We start from the raw sequence: 19,592 nt of genomic DNA, 5'->3' as shown, positions 1-19,592 counted from the left end.
CTTGTAGGTGGTCTATTGATAATCAATAATACTGATAAGACACTGCCATCCTGGCTTTATTTTCTGTATGGTGAGGTTAAGACAGTCACATGCATGGCCATAGAAAAATTTGTTTTTGCAACTTTACATTTCAATGTATGGACATGGCTATCTTGCCACTATTCGCCATGAACAGGCAGGCCAGATTCCCTTAACAGAGGTTACAATTTGGTACCTGTTTTAGACATTTCAAACTGAAAGAGATGTCAAAGGTGACCCGATCCAAGGGCGTTGCTAGACCAATATGATTCGGGGGGGTGAACAGCATGTTTTGCCAACGGAAAATTTTTGTAATTTGTAGACCCAATTTTTTAAAAACTAGGACGGCGCTCAAGAATCTAACAGGTGGGGGGGTGTAGGTGTATTGTGTATTGTGGGGTGTCACACCCCCATACCCCCTCTAGTGGCGACCCTGACTCGATCCCTACAGTAATGGAAATAAGGTGGCCATCAAACCAAACATGTTGACGACACTGTGGCATTAGGGTGAAAAATGGTTTACGTTTCCTGTTTCTTTAAAAAAAAATGTTACAACAGAGAAACTTTTCAAAATTAGTCACCAGACAAGTTTTAAAATTATAACATTGTTTTTTTAAATGATCAATTTCAGAGTGCAACAATGGGAGGATCAGAGAGCATCCAAACAAACTTACAGTGCCTGTCAGATGAAGTCCTATTACATATTATCAGCTATCTGGCTTTGTCAGACAGAGTATCACTGAGCAGAGTCAGTCAACGCTTCTCCAATCTGTGCATCGATGTCAGTCTCATGAGGTAAGCAGCATTGGGCTATTCCATTTAAAATCCACACTACCCCTGTGGAAGATTTAGCTTTAAAAGTCTTCCACAGAGGGAGTATAAGTTTTGAATAGAATAGACAATTGGGTAACTTTCATTTGAAATACTCACTCCACTTGTGGAAGATATAGGTAAAGCTATAATACAGGGGGAGTAAGAGTTTCAAAATGATTAACCCTGACCAATTACATTTGAAAAACTTACTCCCCCTGTGGAAGTTATTTCCAAAATCTTCCACAGGGGTGTGGATTTCAACTGGAATAGCCCATTGCAAAATATTTTCAGCCCAAATCACAGGTCAAAATCCCAAAAAAAGTCATGCAATGTTTCAGTTCAGTTCAGTGATTTTCCTCCTCTAGGGGGTCGAGTTTGGCTTCCATGGCATTGATGCGGGAACTTTGAAACTCGATGGATCTGTTTAGTTCGCTTTCTACCTTATTCATCCCTTTGAAAAGCCCATCCAAAGTCATTTTTACATGAGATTGGAATTCTTTGATCGAGTTCTGGACATGGTCCTGAAGCTGCTTAGGTGTCATATCAGCCGGAAGACCTACCGGGCTTAACTGGGGCATCGCCCTAACATCTCGGCAAAGGATGGTGATGTTATATCCGCGCTGTCACCATGTTTAGGCGTGTCACTATGGCTGGATGTAGACCTTGTTTTTGTCGTTCGGTCTTTCCCTTTCCTTCTATTACCACTACGCCGAAAAATAGACCCACAGTAAGTGGTTGATAGTAACCAAAATCCATGACGAGGCCAGAGGTCAATGTGAAAGAAAGCTGTTCTTTAACTTGTATTGTTTACATTAAATATTTTGCAGATTTTCAATAAATATCATAATTTTTTTTCAAATTTTGCACTCCACTTTGACTTGATCCCTGGTGATACTTGTACCCCGGGTTCCCGTCCGTAAGTTACATATGGTACACAGTCACGAAATTCCCCGAAAATCACAGGCATAGTACCAACTGTGAAGTCGGGTATTCCAGTAGTGCTAGTAGGCCCGGGTTTCAATCCCCGCTGAGTCCTGATTCTAACAGTATTACTCAAAATGTTTAAACATGGTCCCGACTTTCTTTATACTCTCTCAGTAGCTCTCAATACCTCTTTTATTTCTTTCTCTTCATCCAGGTATTTGGATGGAAGACATGACTGGAATTTGGATGCCGATACACTTATTGGAGTATTACGAGGTGGTGGCCAGCATATTCGTCACCTTGATTTTGCTTATTGCTACTGGTTACACTCAAAAAATGTTACAAAATGTGTCATCAAGTGCCCAAATCTAGACAAACTGGATCTACGAAGTTGCTCTGTGACTCCAAAAGATTTAGATAAGATCCTCTCTGTGACTGTATCATTGAAACATTTGGCAGTCACTGATGCTGGAGCATATGTGGTACGAACTGATGCAGTGTTACCACCATTTGCCCGCAACATTTATTGTATGAGTGACAAGGCTTGTGATACATTACGAGGACTAGTGGAGGTTAACCTAATAATTGATTCAAAGTGTACAAAAGGATTATATGTATTGAGCATGTGCGAAAATGTGACAATGTTAAGCGTATTTTGCAGTGGCAAGTCCAAAAGCTGCTCCTGTGACTCTTTTACTCATTTGGAGTTGGACACTGCACATAATATGTTTGAATGCATGACAAATGTATACATTGATCCACTGCTTCCTGTGCATCATAAACTAGTTTGGATTGCATTGGTTACCCTCCTTCATGGGCACCCTGTACAGACTGAAACAGGCTTGCCATATATGGAAGAATTAGAACACGTTAGTATGAAGAATTCTTCGCAATCACACCATAATGTGGTAACCGGAATTGCTGTAAAAGCCGGCCCGGACATCGTCCCACTGTTCATGAGGTTTCCTGAAAGATTGGACTGCTTCCATATTCATGCAGTCAAACCAGGATCACATGTTGCAAACCATTGGTCAGACATTTTGGAGCACCTCACTACAGTGACAAGTTTGCTAATGCCTCTGCAGCTCATTGATATTGACAAGGTAAACATTTTGACTGAAATTATAAATTATAAATGATAATGACGATTTAGATCATTAAAGGATTACAACCCCTCCAAGAGGTTTCCAGGAACCCATTTCAATCAAATACCCTAAGAGCTTGAATGTGTCTCTTATTTTGTGTTGTTACGAGTCGCTAATGAGACAAAACCACCTGTTACCCAAATTCACTTCAGAATGCACAACAAAACACACTGTTTATTCAGTTAACAAATCTGAATCTTTAACGAAAAGTATAATATGATTGACAATGATTATGCACATAACATGAAAGCATGTACACTTTTTATATAGATCATACTAATAATTTCTACAGTCTTCTTTTTGTTGATTACAAAGTTCCGTTGCCCTCAATGTTCCGGTCTGATGTACAGTAGGCCTATAATCCTTATAAGCTGTCCTGTGATGATCAATATTCAGTAAGGTTCATTGAAGACTTGAATTTATATGTCCTTTGTGTATAAAATCCTTGCACAGATGACAATTTCCAAAATAAATGCTGCTTTTACCAATCACTCATTTGCTCAGGGAAATTATTCTGCACAGTTCTACTTTATACATTGGAGATATGTGTTGTTCCATAAACCAGAATATCCTTTGTTATATTGCTGGAATAATAAGTACATACATTTTTGGCTATTAAAATGACTGGCTCACATGGGAAGGCAAGTAAACTATAAAACATATGTCTCCTTTCTAACACAGTTCTGCCGAGAGAAAATGACCCTACTCTCTTTATCCAACATGGTAAACTGGTATTGTAGGATACAGTGATTATCTTTCTTAAGTTGAGGCACAACTTATTGAATGCCTCTCATACTAAATATATTTGTAATACATGTATAATTGATCATATTTGTTTCTACCAGGAGGGAGTGTCCAAGCGGTGGATGACATCATTGGTAGCTCTGTGTTCTCATGTGAAGCATCTCAGCTTCCTTGACTCATTGTGTCATATTCAGAACAGAATCTCCAAAAACATGTTGATCGACATCAATGAATTCTGGGATAGCGTTGCCAAGAATGTCACTAAAGGTAAGCTCAGGGAGGAGAGTAGTACAGTGCTATTAGGCCAGCCAATATAATTTATAAACCAATATTTTATAAACAAATTTTACCTCACAGATGAGTTCATCAAGTCTTTGCCATTCTAAATATGTATACTTTTATATACTTTAGACCAACAATTTAGCAGTTATCATGAGAGTTTGTAATTTTGTAAACCCAAAAGTGTTTGTAATTCCAGGGTTAAGACCACCATTTATTTACCTGTAAGTAACTTGGAACACAGTAGCCGAGTGGAACGGGCTCCGACTCATAATTGAAAGGTTGCGGGTTCGAGCCCTGACGAAACCATCATGTTGTGCCCTTGAGTAAGGCACTTTATCTCGATTACTCCTCCCCACCCATGTGTATGAATGGGTTCAGGCATTCTTAAATGCTGGGAAGGTTGGGAAGGTAAATGCTAGGAAGGTACTGGCATTCTTAAATGCTGGAATGGCAAATGTTTTCACACGATCCTCCTACAGCAACATTACATGGAGGAGTCTGACCCAATCACCAATGAAAGAGAGATGGGCACTCCGATCACTGTTTATATACAGGATCGCTTCCTTTACTATCAAGACAAAACTGTAGTTTGTAGTTGCTGTTTGGGTAAAAATTGCTATCTCATTTGTGAAAATTTGTGATTCATACCGTATTTCGTCAAATAAACGCCCCCGGGGGGCGTTACATTTTCCCAAGGGGGGGGCGTTTATTAGAGGTCATTTTTAGCACGACAATTCCTGTTAAAATCATTAGGTAAGCTTAAAAGTCACGCTAAAATGACGAACTATGAACTTTTGACACTGACTTTTGGTTCACTTCCGGGTTTCCGATGCAGATTTTTGCCATTTATTGCTGCTATTATCGACCATGTGAGCAACTTGGTAAGCTTACTACACAAGATAGCATGGAAATATCGAATTTTTGAAACATCTTGGTTGAAAAAAGTGGTGGGGCGTTTATTTGAGGGGGGGGACTATTTGACGAAATACGGTAGATATATTGTAAGTGCTGATGAAGGGGAGACTAATTGCAGATGTTAATGCTAAATCAATCTAAGTAGTGCTGCAAAGCTATGCACTTACAACTAAATCAACTTCATGAATTAAGGCTCAACATTTTAACAGTGATGTAAGACCCAGGCATAGGTCTTGTATAGGAGGCAGTTATTATATATAAAAATTGAATTCAGCATATTTTAGATATACTTGTAATGTTACAATACCCCTATCCAAAATACTTCAACATCCTGAATGCCATGCACATGTATTAAGGGAAATATGCCCTATACAAGAAGAATGAAAGTTTGGAGGATAATGAAAGTTTCAAAAAAGTAATGAATATTTTTTGAATAATGAAATTGTCACCTTGTGTCTGATTAAAACGAATGTGATGGGGAAACTAATAATATCATTTCATTAACCTTTTTTATGAGATTACTTCTTGCTTAGCCTAATCCAAGCATCAATTTGAAGCTTGAACCTACATGTACCCACCATAAGCCTCAACATACTATCGATGTTGATTTGGTGCCAATGATTGAGGTGGGTAGGTTCAAGCTTCAAATTGATGCTTGCATAAATCTGTTGTCATACTTTTGTTGACCTCAATCATCGGTATTGAATTGACGTTGATAGTAATATGCCGAGGTTTGAAGTGGTTAGGTTCAAGCTTCAAATTGACGCTTGCATAAACCTGTTGGATAGTGATTAGCAAAGCAGGGCATTATTATGTGCCTGTTGAGTGTTACCCATTGCAAATAGCAATTATAACAACATCATGCACTGATCAGCACCTGTTTGGACTCCCTTGTATTATGATGTTTGCCATAGAAGTGATGATGTAACAGGATTAACTACCATAGCAATAGGTTTAAACAGTTTTGAATATATTGCCCTGCACTGCAAGCAGGTTGCACTCATCACCTGTGTATGTGTGCAAATCATAGATTGAATACAAACCGCTCTTTTCAAAGATTCTAATCTTCCAGGTGCAAGTGATCCGCATGATATGAATATTCTATAGAATTACGATTCAGGGCTTTATCCCTGTTCTTTGACATCTATGGTTCAATGCAGAAATACTAAACGTACAGTACAATATATTATAATTAAATAATTGTTTAAATCTCTTGCTATGATAGTTAATCCTATTGCATTATCGCATCTACGGTGAATTGGAAATTTAATGTATGTGTCATGGATGATGTACGGAATCATTGCTTGTGATAACGCATCACATACCGTAAAAACTTGATAGTTAGCATATGTGACACGATCTGGTCCATTGGGGCCAAAGGTGACAAATTTGAAACTGAAATAAAGGTAAAAATATGGAGTAAAAAACAATAACATACATAAGGTCATGTTTTTTATACTGGGCACCTAAAAAGGGTGGTTTTGTTGCATTCTTACTCATCAAGATGTGTTTACATGCATGTAGCCTGTTTATTTGATATTTATTATGAGCTTGTTTAGTACTATTTTTTTCCTTAGACATTGGTCTTTCAATTTCTGAAACAAAAATTTATGATTTTCACTTGTACTAATTACTGTAACTCGTTAAGTCTAATTAGTCAGGGGTGGCTCATGTGATGGAGGATCATGTGGTGGAGGATCATAATGCTGTACAACGGTGATCCTCCGCCACATGATCGTCAATAAACATTATTGATGGATTTCTACTTATCTGTACTTGATCTCAGCCAAGTGATATCATACTTAGCATTCATTGCCTCAGTATGTGTTGATTAGACAATTAAAAATTACTAATTACTTGTTGCTACATTAATAAAGTTTGTTGCCCTCTGTGTATTTGAATAGGGATTTAATGTAGGCAACATTCAAAAGGGTGCTATAGACAAACGAAACATGATAAAAGACTCAAATTTCTTAAGCAGACCTTGGTTGTGATCCTCTTTAATTCAGTAAACTAAAAACTAGTAAAACAGAAAGTTTGCGTCAAATCTGAAAGAGCGCCCTCATGCTCACTTTTGATCCAAAAAGTCCATTTTTACGAAAATGCTTTGTCGAATTCTCTTTTAACTTTCAAAACTGGATTGTTGAGCTTATTTTACATCTAGTTACATGCCTCAATCATGAAAATTTGCATCTTCAGTGCCAGATAAGGGGTGTTTTGAAGAAATTTATATAAATATTGATAGATTTTTGATCACCCTGTATTTACATAATTGAAGTACTTGACCGCTAAATGTTCCATATGGCTGGGTGGGCAATTAAGTTAACTATATTAAACAATAAACATGTGTCAAAACTTTACATTATCAATGTACGTCGAGGGGTGACACCCCTAACTGAATTAATATTGTCATCCTTATTTTGCTTGTTATACACTGTATATTATATGGGTCACCCTGTATAATGACTCCCATTATATTGTTTCTGAAATCGTCTGAGTATATGCTCTCAGAATATATACTTTTATTGGGTTCTAATGTAAACTTTTGAAGTTATAGCACCAAACCTGTAAAAGCATGCGATTTGTTTGAAAAATACATATGCAACGCAACTGGTGCCCAACATAAAAAACATGACCATAAGAATATAGACATCAAAAACTTCATAACTTTTGAAGCAAGTATGCTAGACCTTTGGTGTTTTCAGTAAATGATAGCCTATTGTATGTATAATGTAATAATTACAGTAACTCAATTTTCAAAAATGCATCCTTTGGCCCCCATGGACCAGATCGTGTCATATATGTGCTTACTATCGAGTGCTTTTCAAAACATCAAATTGTACCAAAGTCTGGCACTTTACCAACTGAGCTAATGGGGTTGAGACACAAATTTGCAGGTTTACTTGTTCGTATATATAACTATGTGTATCGCTGATTTGCTCAAAACCCTTTACACTTTTGTGGATGGGGCACTTTATGTTTGCATGTTTTAAAAGCGCTGGATAGTAAGCACATATGCTAAGTATCGATTTTTACAGTATGTATGAAAAGAAGGAATTAAATTGAGATTGCAACTTTTTTTTGTTCACAGATTTGTTGTCTCTAGCTGTACCACCTTGTTTTGTTCTAGATAAAGAATCTTGTTTGAAGCTGATTGGTGGTGATTCCAAAGGATGCAAAGAAAAGAGGCAAAATGACGCAGAACACAGTGGACCTCAGGGATTTGGACGACGGCAGAGAGTTGGTGAATCATCAACAATGTAAGATATACTCAGGGCGGCTTATTTGGGGACTGCAGTCTCTACTTTTAATGAATGTTTAATTTGGTTAATGCTGGTGACATATATTAGCCAAGATTCTCAGACCCAGCTTTACACACATACCCCCACCACCTTACACACCCATGTTTGTAAATACCTGCAAATGAGCTCCTCGTTTATGATTTAATCCTATCTAACCATGGACACACCGTGGACCTACCCCACACACACCCGACCACTTCCTATCCAACTGTGAATCGTCCTGAACCCCCTAAACGTAGACCACATTTAGGGGCCGTTCACAAACACTTGTAAGGGGGGGCCTGATGCAAAAAATTTTTATCGCGAACATTTTTCGGGGCCCCCCTTTACAGACCTCGAAAATTTCAGGGCCCCCCTTTTTTGACATGAAGATTATTGGTCAACCCCATAGAAAAGCATATAAACTCAATTTTCCCAGGAAAAATCGTGGTCATTTTTTCAGGCCCCCCCCCTTAGGAGGGCCACCAATATTCAGCCCCCCCCCTTTTGCATCAGGCCCCCCCTTACAAGTGTTTGTGAACGGTCCCTTAAATGCATTTTTATGTTATTTTCGTTTTCCTGGTTATATCCAGCAAACAACGGTGAAGGACATCCATGGTTATGTGTGTATCCATATGTAGGTATCCATATATATTCCTGCTCCCCCCAGGGAGCAGGAACACAAACACGAGCCAGAAGTTTTTGGGTTTTTTCAAGTGAATTTAAATGACCAATTTAGTAAGGGAGCCACCCTGGTATTCCGTATTCCAATATGGGTCTACATAAGGTGGATAATAATCTGACGAGAATATCTGGATCGTTACGACAAACCAGCCACCTAATAAAACCAAAAAGTCTTGAAGCTCTTGAAGTAACATACTTGACATGATCACCCCATTTGCAGGTAATTACAAATGCACACACACACCCCACCCCACCCCCATCCCCACACTCTCCACACACCCTTCCCCATTGTACACACCTCTTACACCAAACTTGAGTTTTTAATCTTGTATGATACCTAGACATTATACCCCACTTATACCGTATAAAGAATTTGCCAATGGTGTGATGGAGTCCCTTGACATAACTGGAACATGGAATTTTAGGCACAAACTATAAAGGTGCCCTCCCATACTCTTAATTCTTGTTGGGATTTTCAGAGAAGAGAGCTCTCTATTTGTACATGAAATTATACCCCAAGGCAAAGGAGCCCAAGTGCGTCATTTCTTCAGATACGTATCTCCTAGGACAAAGGGTAATATGCATGTGTCTTCAGATGTGTATGTTTGAACCAACACTCATGCACATATGCACATATGAACGCGGTTGACGTAATGTTAATAACGTAGGTTAGTGCATGGACTTTCATAGTTTTTAATGCTGAGACATGGACAACAATGCTATTGTTTACAATGCATCTTTATATGCTATATGTGATCTATCTACACTGTACGTCCAGCAAGGGAACACAAAAGGGGTATTCACTGCTTTAAGGTATTTTTGTTCTCAATTGACATTGTTTATAAAAGAACGTACAACATAGCATGGTACACAAAGCATTTCTTGTTTTAAAGTATTAATTATATTTTCATATACATTTCCCTCTCACATTTACAGGGCCAGCTCAAGTACTCAGTCTTTGGTAAGTGTTTCTTGTAATGTTTATTTATTGTATGTGTATCCTCATGGGCAATCAACATATAAAATGCCTAAGCTCCCACCTGCAGCCATGGATATACCTCTCTGATTATCCACAGCGTGACTTCAGTCGGAAGTGGGTGTGGCTAAGGAGCATGACCACTTCATAGTAAAACCATGTGTTTGGTTGTGTTCAGGGGCATAGCAAGAGCCTCTGGGGCCCATGGACAAGAAACAGTTTGGGGCCCTTTTAGCAGGGCCAGATTTACCATGGGGCTAAAGGGGCCCCCAAAATTGCCCTGTGCATATTCGTCTTAGTCCGGCAACAGCATGTTTTGGACAAAAAATTGTCCTATAGTAAGGTCGGAGTCCCTCTAATATGCAATGCCTCTGCCACCACAGTCGATCTTAAAAATAAAAAATGAATGTTGGTATTTATACAGCGCCTTTCACATGTGAACATGTACCAAAGCGCTTTACATTTATTCCGCCGTCGTTTGAATATGTCACCTGCCATACAATGCCCAAGGCATGCTCATACCATTGGGCGGCGCTCAATGGACAGTATTCATAACAGCTCCCCATTTCACACCTGGGTGGAGAGGAGTAATCGAGATAAAGTGTCTTACTCAAGGGCACAACACGATGGCGTCGCCGGGGCTCGAACCCGCAACCTTCCGATTATGAGTCGTAGCCCGTTCCGCTCGGCCACCGTGCTCCCCCAAGTAGGCCCCCGATTTGTAATCCAAAATTGGCCTCTTGAGTGCACATGCCTTCCTCACGGTGAGTTTGGGGCCTCCAAATTTTGGCATAGCCCAGGTAAATTCAGCCCTGCCTTTCAGCATCTCCTTAATCAGAGCTTATAGTTCATTTTCTCTTTTGCTTGGGGCCCCTGAACCGTCGGGGCCCATGGACTTCGTCCACCCTGTCCCCCCCGCTTGCTACGCCCCTGGTTGTGTTTAATTTCCATGCTACTATAACAGGCATTATTTTTAACAAGTCTCGCCGGCGGGACTTGCCTTAAAATTGTAACTCGCCAGCAGGACTTGCCGTAAAAATCCTAACTCGTCAGCGGGACTTGTCGTATTCTCAGCAGGGGTCAATCTTTAAATCTATGCATGGGGTAACTCGCCATTCTAACTCGCTTTCATCTAACTCGCCCACTTTTAACTCGCCATTTACCTGTCCCCTTACATTGAGGTCCATCAGCCAAACATTCTTGCCAAGTTTTGAGTTTATAATTTGCTCCAGCAATTTGGATTCTTTAGCAAAAATGTGTACCACCATGGCACAAATGAGTACACAATTTTTGGGGTGAGAAGGGACTGTTCTATATATTTAAAGCCATATTGTAACATTTGCTGATGGAGGATGCCATCAATATTGTTTAAAATCCTGTTTTTTACACGATTGTAATGTACTTCAGTAAACTAAGAAACCCTGCAAATATCAAGACTTTATGCTGTGGTTTTGTCAAAATCCGAGATTTTGAATAAACTGTCTTAATAAGAAATGTTAGTCGAATGCGTATGCGATGTTCATAACACATACAGTACGTACCCTGGTACATACATGGCATGCAGAACGGTCATACACACACATCAAAGAATCGTACCGTAGCAGGCCCAAAAATCCAAAAATGAAAAATGAAAAAAATCTGAGCTTTCACACGTACGATACCAGAATCTGCATTTAGGGTAAAGTGGTGGGGGATGAGATTGTCAATCTGGTCATGAACCTTTGCTCCTATGTAATTTCTTTTTGTTAACTCCTGTATTCTACTGAGACTTACACACTCTATCGGAGGCATATCAAGAAGTTAACTTCCATTCAACTTTACCACCTTAGATGTATCATGGAAATATCATGGCAGGACAGAGTCCCTAATGGAGAGGTGCTTCAGAGAGCCAAAATGGAGAGCGTAGAAGCCATCCTAGTGAAAAGCCAACTGCGCTGGGTCAGTCATGTGGTGATGATGCCTAATGAAAGACTACCAAAAGCTGTTTTGTATGGTGAACTCACGGAAGGATAGAGAAAACGTGTTCGGCAGAAACTTCGGTACAGAGATGTTGTGAAGCGTCATCTGAGGACAGCTGACATGGATGTTGAAACATGGGAGGTGAAAGCTGGTGACCGGGTCAGTTGGAGGAAGAAGATCCATGATGCTGGGAAAACAGTGGAGCGGAAGCGAAAGGAGAAGTACCTTGAAGCGAAAGGAGAAGTACCTTGAAGGATGGAGACACCCATCAACTTTGACAACTGTGCCTTCATCGACCACGATTGGCAGCCGATGATGATGATGATGATGATTTAGTTTCTTCTTGTTGTTATTTCAGAGCCATGAGCTTGGGGGACCACTAGAGAAATGCATCTCATCATGTCCACTCCTGGAGAAATTTGAAGTTATGCCATCAGTGCAACACTCACCATCGGGTGCTCCTTCACCATTAAGTGCTGGCATTCTGGGCTTATTAGACTTACGTCACCCCAAATCCTTCTGGTATGTGTATTATTGCATGTTTTAAATCCATCTAAATTCAAATAATTATTATTTATATTATTATTATTATAATAAATGTAGTTTTCCTCCGGATTCACCAAGAACTCCTGCCCGAGACAACTTTCTGCAGTGGTCCTGCGCAGTGCCGTTGTTTTTGTGGTTGAGGACGTCAAGGCTTAGATTTTGTGAGCGTGCGTGTGGAAAAATTCAAATATCACAGATATACTTTTGTAGGTTCTGTGGTTCTTGAGTTATGTTGTAAAGAGGGCTGAAACAACAACACTTATAACTCATTTTAAAACAACAATAAATTAAGCAAGTCTTCAAAGTATATGATTTGTAGAATGAACTTTTGCAAAACACCAAAGTGTTATTTTTCAATTTTTTTTGGCTGCTTCGACCAACAATACCTCATATACCCTTAATTTAATATTTCATCTCAAAGCCCGCACGCGTATTAGTAAAATCGCCCGCTTTTTGCGTGTTATTAATTTTTTCCGCTGTTTTATTTTTGTCCTAAATACACCTCCCAAAAATTTTATATGTCTGACATCGCTAGATGTCCAAATATCCAATATCTTAAATCGCAATAAAATTCATCTTGAAAACAGTGAAACTTCCTTTTGAGAGATAAAAAGTGGTCTAATTTTGTCAAAAAGCACACAGATAAAAGTCACAGATAAAAAAAATTGAGTAAAAAAAAAAAACTCTAAAAAATGCATTCCGCATTAGGTTTTTAACTTGGGAAGGGCTTTGAGATGAACTATTAAATTAAGATGGCCTAATACTTGTTGTAATATTGTGAGACTGCTCTTTATTTGTACGTTGTTGTGAACTTCTAACTTTTTCATTATCCTGTTAATCAGGGGTTTGCTTATTGTAAAGCGGAATTTCAAGACTACCTAGTGATCAATTCAAAACTCGACCGGCGGTTGACCAGCGGTTACCGGCGGTAGAACCGCATTCCATTATTTAGAACAATAGAAACTGGCTTCAACTGGATGGAACTACCAGGAACCGGCGGTCGATCCCAAAGAGACAAGACTTGAAATGACAATGAAATATTTGTATAATCTATTTGTAGTGCTGCAGAACACTTGGTCAAAGACAATCATCTAGCTTGTATATCCCAGTGGAAACATCTTTCATCACTGACTCTTGCCTGGCTACCTGGGATACTACATGGGAAATGCTTGATTGAGATCACCAAAGGATGCTCCAGACTGCGCTTTCTATCACTGGCTTACATAGGATTGCAGGGCGGCTGTGTATACCAGCAAGCTTTGTGTGAAGCCTTGAAGTATGCTAAAAGCCTACAAGATCTCAGGTGAAAATCATTAAATGATTAAACATGGTCTTTCAAATGACTATATAGTTGAACACATGCAAATATTTTGACTTCACTGCTTGGAGGGGTTGCAGAATCGATATAGGGGCGCTGAATTGGTAGATTCTGCACCTCCTGAGGCAGCACCCAGGGCACATGCCCTCTGCACCACTGACAAACAAAAACTTGTGACCTGGCCTAGCCTCAGTAGCCAAGCTGATCAAAAGATTATTGGAAACACACTTGTTTAAAATTGTATTTATTAATTGCTACAACCTAAGATTAAAGTCAAAGTATATAATTTTTGTGTTGTGCCACAGCTGTTGAAATAATTGGTATATCTGTATGTTATTTTATTCCAGAGTGGAGCAGCCTTACTTGAGAGTGAATGACACCTTGTGCAAAGCCTTGCAACATTGTACACAACTCACTAGACTATGTTTGCTGACACTCAAATCTCAGTAAGTAGTGAACCTGGCAGATAGCACAAGCCTACACAAACATTGATTTAGGGGTTTATTCATATATTTTCATGACTAAACGGTTGTTTATGCCTGAGGGGCCGCTTGCCCCGTCCATACATACCAGAACATTTTGTAATTCTTATTTCATCAAAATAATAACAAAAAACTACCAGTAACATTGTTAAAAAACATGATTTTCCTTCATTTTCCCTACCCGGCGATCTCACATCTGGGACACCGGGCATAATATGCCTGGCTCTCGACCAATCACGTGCGCTGTTACATAGCGTATATGTATGAATATAGGTTAATGAATGCGTAGTACTTGTTGGGAGAGAAATTAGACAAAATAATGCATGCGCACTGATGTTGATGCGTCCAATGCACGGGGCCCAAAAGGGGGGTGCATAGTGCATTATTTTGTCTAATTTTCCAAAATTTCCAAATCCATATTAGGAATCAGCATGAACAATTTTAAGAAAATATCTCAAAACTTGAACTTTTTGTGTTGAAACTATGGCCAGCATGCAGAGCATTAAACCATGTCAAACTCAAAATCTGTGGTCCACGTAAATGGAAGGGAAAGCGCAAGCAGAATATTTATTGTAGTAATGGCCTTATGATTTGTTTATTTGTCGTAGATTTTCCCACAATGGTGTATTGAGTGTTTTCCATGAATGCAAGAATCTGTGTGTACTTCATATTGTGACTGGTAGCAGTGGCGCAGCATGTAAGAGGTTAACAACAGACCTGAATGCAAGGTAATATACATGTACTATGAAATTAAAACACTGAAATTAGAAAACAACATGGAAATGTATACAATAGATAGCAATATTGAATTGAATTGACTAATAGTTACTTCGTACTCTAGGTAAGCGGTATACTTATTTTGACCTTTCATATTGAAGATATACATTTTTTTCCCAAAAGATTTTCAAACACATTAGTTGTCAAGTCAGTGAGTGAGTTGTTATGCTTCCCTTTAGGTTACCAAGAAGACCCCAACCTACCACCAATCGAAATTCATATACCCCTGCCTTATAGAAGATATGACCTTATTCTTCCACACAGGGAGTATGAATTTTAAATGGGGTTACTTGAATGGGTAACTCCATTTGAAAGGTTGTGTCTTCCATAAGGGTGTATGGATTTCAACTGCAACATCTCATTGCAGGAGAAGGGGTATACAGGGGTGGCTAGCAAGGGGAAAATAAGAGAGCTTGAACTGGGGCCACTTTGGCAAAACAAGTGGCCCCTGGTTCACCAAGATTTGGAAGAACCAGGGGCCATTTCCAATTACCAAGGGGCCAATAAAAATAAAGATGTGCTGCATGGATGAGTTAAATAAGCACTATTTGCTTGTAATTTGATATTTTTGGTTCACTATCCAGGGGCCAGTTTTGTGAGAAAAGTGTCCCCTGGTCAACTAAAATTGAGATGGAACCAGGGGCCATTTCAGAGTTTCTGGGGGCCAAATGGCTCCCGTCTCCCACTTAATTTCACCCCTGGTGGCTAGGGCAGTCTGCCCCCCTCAGAAGAATAGATGTGGTATTATAAAAATATATAGGTATAAAAGTATCCTACTACTGTCTGTCCAATTAACTTAGACGCCCAGTTTTTTTACTTATTTGAAAAAATATCCACTTTCAAAGAAAGTCATGAAAGAAAAGTGTTAACATTTGCTGAGACCTAACAGCATTTTTGTGTTTTCAAAGCATTGAGTAAGAGTTTACCTGAAATTCTTTTGAAATTGGAAGGTTGCTTCAACACTTAAAAAAAAATCCGGTAGAAGTTGGGTACCATTATTTTGGAAGGTCTCATTGCACGGATTTGTAGGTATGGTGATTTTGGATAGTGAATGGATAAATAGTAAATTAATTATACTCCTCACCAAAAACATTTGTTCAATATAATTCAGTGCATAAAATGCAGACAGTGTTTCTTATTGGCCTATTTATTCTTAGTGTATTAACGAGTGATCCCAGCTGTCCCTCTGTCCTTCTTCTGTGCATGCTTGTGGCTTGGCCCAATTCTATAATAAATACAAATTGTATGCCCTATGAATGTTCTGATGTGAGGAGTATAATCCACAATACACTCCAGATTCATAGTAACTTGCCCTATCATTTGTTATAATACACCAACTGTGACATCTTTTGAGTTATTGTGAATTAGTAAAAGCATCTATTATTATATTGCATCGATGATAAGGAACAAAGAAAAAAGGGTGGTATCACTGATCAATATTCATGATTACCATGTTCAAACACCCCTTACTGTAAATAGATTATCCCATCAAAAGTTTCAAGTCATTAGGAATATTCGCCTGGACCTAGATATCTTGCTGTAAATCGGTCAAAATTGAATAAAAGTAGACAAGGAAAAATATTTTTTCATCGCTTTACTAAAAATTTCTGTTAGGTCTGACAGTGTTTATTAGCAACTTTTCTTTCATGACTTTTTGCCAAAATGAAAACTTTTTGAAATAAATCATAAAAACCGGGTGTCTAAGTTAATTGGACAGACAGTAGAATACTTTGAATTGACTGATAGAAAAAAAAATTACAATTAACATCATGAAATCCTTTTTTGGACTCTTCTGTTCCTTTCAACAGAGATAGTATTTTACATTACCAGGCATTTCCACCCATATGAGCAATCAGGCATCTGATGAAGGAATACTTGTAAAATTGCACTTTTTTTTTCATTTTCCTTATTTAGATACAAAGAGCAGAGGCCAGCATTGAATGTCTGTATCACAACTGGAAATGACAGAATTGAGAGCTTAGGCAAAGTAGCCCAAGTCCACATGAAGGAAGTTATTCTACTGAGAAGCCATGTATGTGATAAACCAATTGGATGGAATGGTCTTAGCCCTGTTTAGTAGTCATCTTGTGGCTATTCCTGAAAAATTCTTATTCCCAATAAGGAAGATGCACACAAGAAGATGTCTTAAGTTATCAGTCCGGTCCAACTGCCTGCTTAGGAAACACTACCAGGCCAGGCAATTTAAATTATTTTCCTCCTGGTGAAATTTTTTCCTCCCCGGTGAAAAATTGTCAACGTACATGTAGCTCACGTGTGTAAAAGTAACATTTCCATCGATCTTTTATATATAAAATCACCATGAACAATTTAGGGCTTAGTCTGCCAAATTCGAAAGAGTTACCAAAACCTGTGTTTCCTGCCCAGGCAACATGCTGCCTAGCCCGGCAGTGCTTCCGGGGCAGGCAGTCGGACTGGATTGGTTATGGTCTACAACAAAGGAAGAGGGGTGTGGTGTTGACAAGAGTCAGAGGATGATTTAAGTACTACCAAACACCCTAATGGGTTAACTGTGCAGCGAGCAGAGCAGTGTGAGTAATACAACACCACTGTTCTGCTATACTGCATAGAAGTGCATGGTTAATTTGTGTTGTACTGCTATATTTACAATAAAACACTGTCAATATGCTGGTCGATTTCACATTTCATGTTATCTACAGAAGGTGTGAATTATCCTTTATACACTCATCACTTTTGTTCTGAAATCGAGTAAGTAATAGTGACACATCCACAATTTTCAAGCAACATCTTTTGCACAGAATTCAATGGGATTTGAAAAGTAAAGTAGCAGTTGAAACTCTGGTGATAACACTTTTGCAGTTTATGATGGGAAGTCTTTAAATCATCCTTTGGACATGAGTCAACATTTTAATTGTTACGTTGCCTTATTATTGAACACCCCTTGATAACCTTGATTACATGGGGGGGGGGGGGCAAGAGTTCTGATGGGGGGCATTTGACCCCCCTAATTGCTTAGACTACATTAAAGAATTAAGTAAAAGTACCAAAATAGTCTTAAAGGATTTTTGTTGGGTTTTCTGGGCTTAATTTTCATACAATTAGGCAATATGAGTTGGATGTTTACAGCTGCAGTCTAGGGCCTAAAGTTGACCTCTATACACTGTTAATCGCATTGATGCTTCTTTTGGCTAAAAAATTTCAAAAATTTAATCATTTGTATCATGAGATCTGTCAGACAATTATATTTGGCAATAAACAAATTTGGCCAATTCCATTTAGGTGAAAGTTGGGACTTCAGTAAACATTACAAAAAAATCAGGTTTGAAAAAAAATTAACCAATTTCCTATTATAAGATCGTACATCATGACTTTAAAAAAAATTAAACAAAGCAATATAAAACTGCATTTCCATATTAATATTTCTGAAGGACTTTGAGACAAACAATGGAATTGGTATGGCCTATGCCAAAAGTGGAATTAATCCCCCTGAAATTGATCTTTTTTTTGGCTCTGTTTTGAACAGTTTAACATGAAAAAGTGGCCCTTTTATTAATTTAGCTTTTCTAATTTGGACCTGGTTGGGGACATTGTAACATTTTCTCTCAGAAAAGTGGACCTTTTTTTATCCATGTGGAGGGGTGCATTGCAAGCTCCAAATACATCTCCATATATAGAATTTCTTACTTTGCTTGTGTTTGTGTCAACTGCAGAGGAGTTACTGTCCCCATCTTGCAATGCACTGTGAATCTCAATCACATGTATATGTGGGTGTTTTTTGCGTTTGATTATGTGAGCCTCATCCACGCTCTTAAATCATAGTTTGTTATACAGGTTGTTGGTAGATAGATAGATTTTATTTGGCATAGTTTGCTATGTTTTTATTGTGTTTTGCTCTATTGGTTGTATTTCCCTTTTTGAATATGTACTTTTGTGTAATTTTGTGGGTTTGGTTTCTTTGTTCAGCGCACTGAGGCCTGGCATAATGCGCTATATAAATTTATTTATATATTTTATATATTTTATATATATTTCAAATATTTTATATTTTATTTATTTACAAACCACTCCCAATTCTAGCAAAATACAGCAGTAATTTTTTTAGATGAAAAAAATATATTATCCTGTTAAGCATTCAAAAGTTAAGTACAGGGTATGACTGAGTTTGCTAATAATTTTTATGTTCATATTAATAATTAGTCATAACAGATAATAGAGGAAGCATAACCTGAAATTAGATCCGTTTACACAGAGCTTGAAGCCGACTTTAGTCGAATTCGAGATTGACTTTGTGTTCAAACAAGGTTGCCGCATTTTGAACTTGACTTCAGAAGTCGACTTCTAATGATGACCTGGAGTAGCTTTTGCAAATCTAAACTCAACTTCAAACTCGACTTTTGCATTGTAAACAAACACACAATTAGAAATCGACTTCATAAAGGTTATTTAAAGTATGAGCAAGTCATAGCATAAAAGTTGACATAAATGTTTTGAAGTTGATTGTGTAAACACACCATTAACAAATAATTAATGATAATCCTTAGTCGTAATTCCATGTTGCAATTGAAGTTGACTTCTCTCTGCTGCCCCAAAATGGGCAAAAAATATTAAAATTTCAATTTTATTGCCAGTTAGTAGTTCTAACTTAAGGATTAGGATGTTATTTCTTTTGGCAGAAGAGGATAATAGTTTTTTAACCCCTCCAAAAATTAGTGCTGACTTTTTTTGGAATCGGAGTGAGCTTCTGACAAG

At 38.3% G+C, this 19,592-nt stretch overlaps 1 protein-coding gene across 1 annotated transcript; it reads left to right on the top strand.

Annotated features, from left to right (window-relative positions):
* The first annotated feature begins 652 nt into the window (after positions 1-652).
* On the top strand, positions 653-18,825 carry LOC140155357 (F-box/LRR-repeat protein 18-like). The gene is made up of 10 exons (XM_072178171.1): positions 653-813; positions 1,970-2,858; positions 3,746-3,911; positions 7,933-8,101; positions 9,743-9,767; positions 12,100-12,263; positions 13,348-13,590; positions 13,953-14,051; positions 14,696-14,815; positions 16,779-18,825. The coding sequence occupies exons 1-10, from the start codon at positions 659-661 to the stop codon at positions 16,939-16,941; spliced, it is 2,193 nt and encodes a 730-aa protein (XP_072034272.1). The 5' UTR covers positions 653-658; the 3' UTR covers positions 16,942-18,825.
* Positions 18,826-19,592: the final 767 nt, after the last annotated feature.

The sequence above is a fragment of the Amphiura filiformis genome, chromosome 6 (assembly GCF_039555335.1).
Source record: "Amphiura filiformis chromosome 6, Afil_fr2py, whole genome shotgun sequence".
NCBI lineage: Eukaryota > Metazoa > Echinodermata > Ophiuroidea > Amphilepidida > Amphiuridae > Amphiura > Amphiura filiformis.
Note: the sequence above shows the minus strand (reverse complement) of the source record. Positions and strands in the feature narration are given on the sequence as shown.

Bases quoted from the DNA above. Each gene is read 5' to 3' on its own strand.
- LOC140155357 (XM_072178171.1), top strand. From the start codon at position 659: ATGGGAGGATCAGAGAGCATCCAAACAAACTTACAGTGCCTGTCAGAT. The intron at 8,102-9,742 runs GTAAGATATACT...TCACATTTACAG, and splicing joins GTTGGTGAATCATCAACAAT to GGCCAGCTCAAGTACTCAGT. The intron at 14,816-16,778 runs GTAATATACATG...TTCCTTATTTAG, and splicing joins ACAACAGACCTGAATGCAAG to ATACAAAGAGCAGAGGCCAG.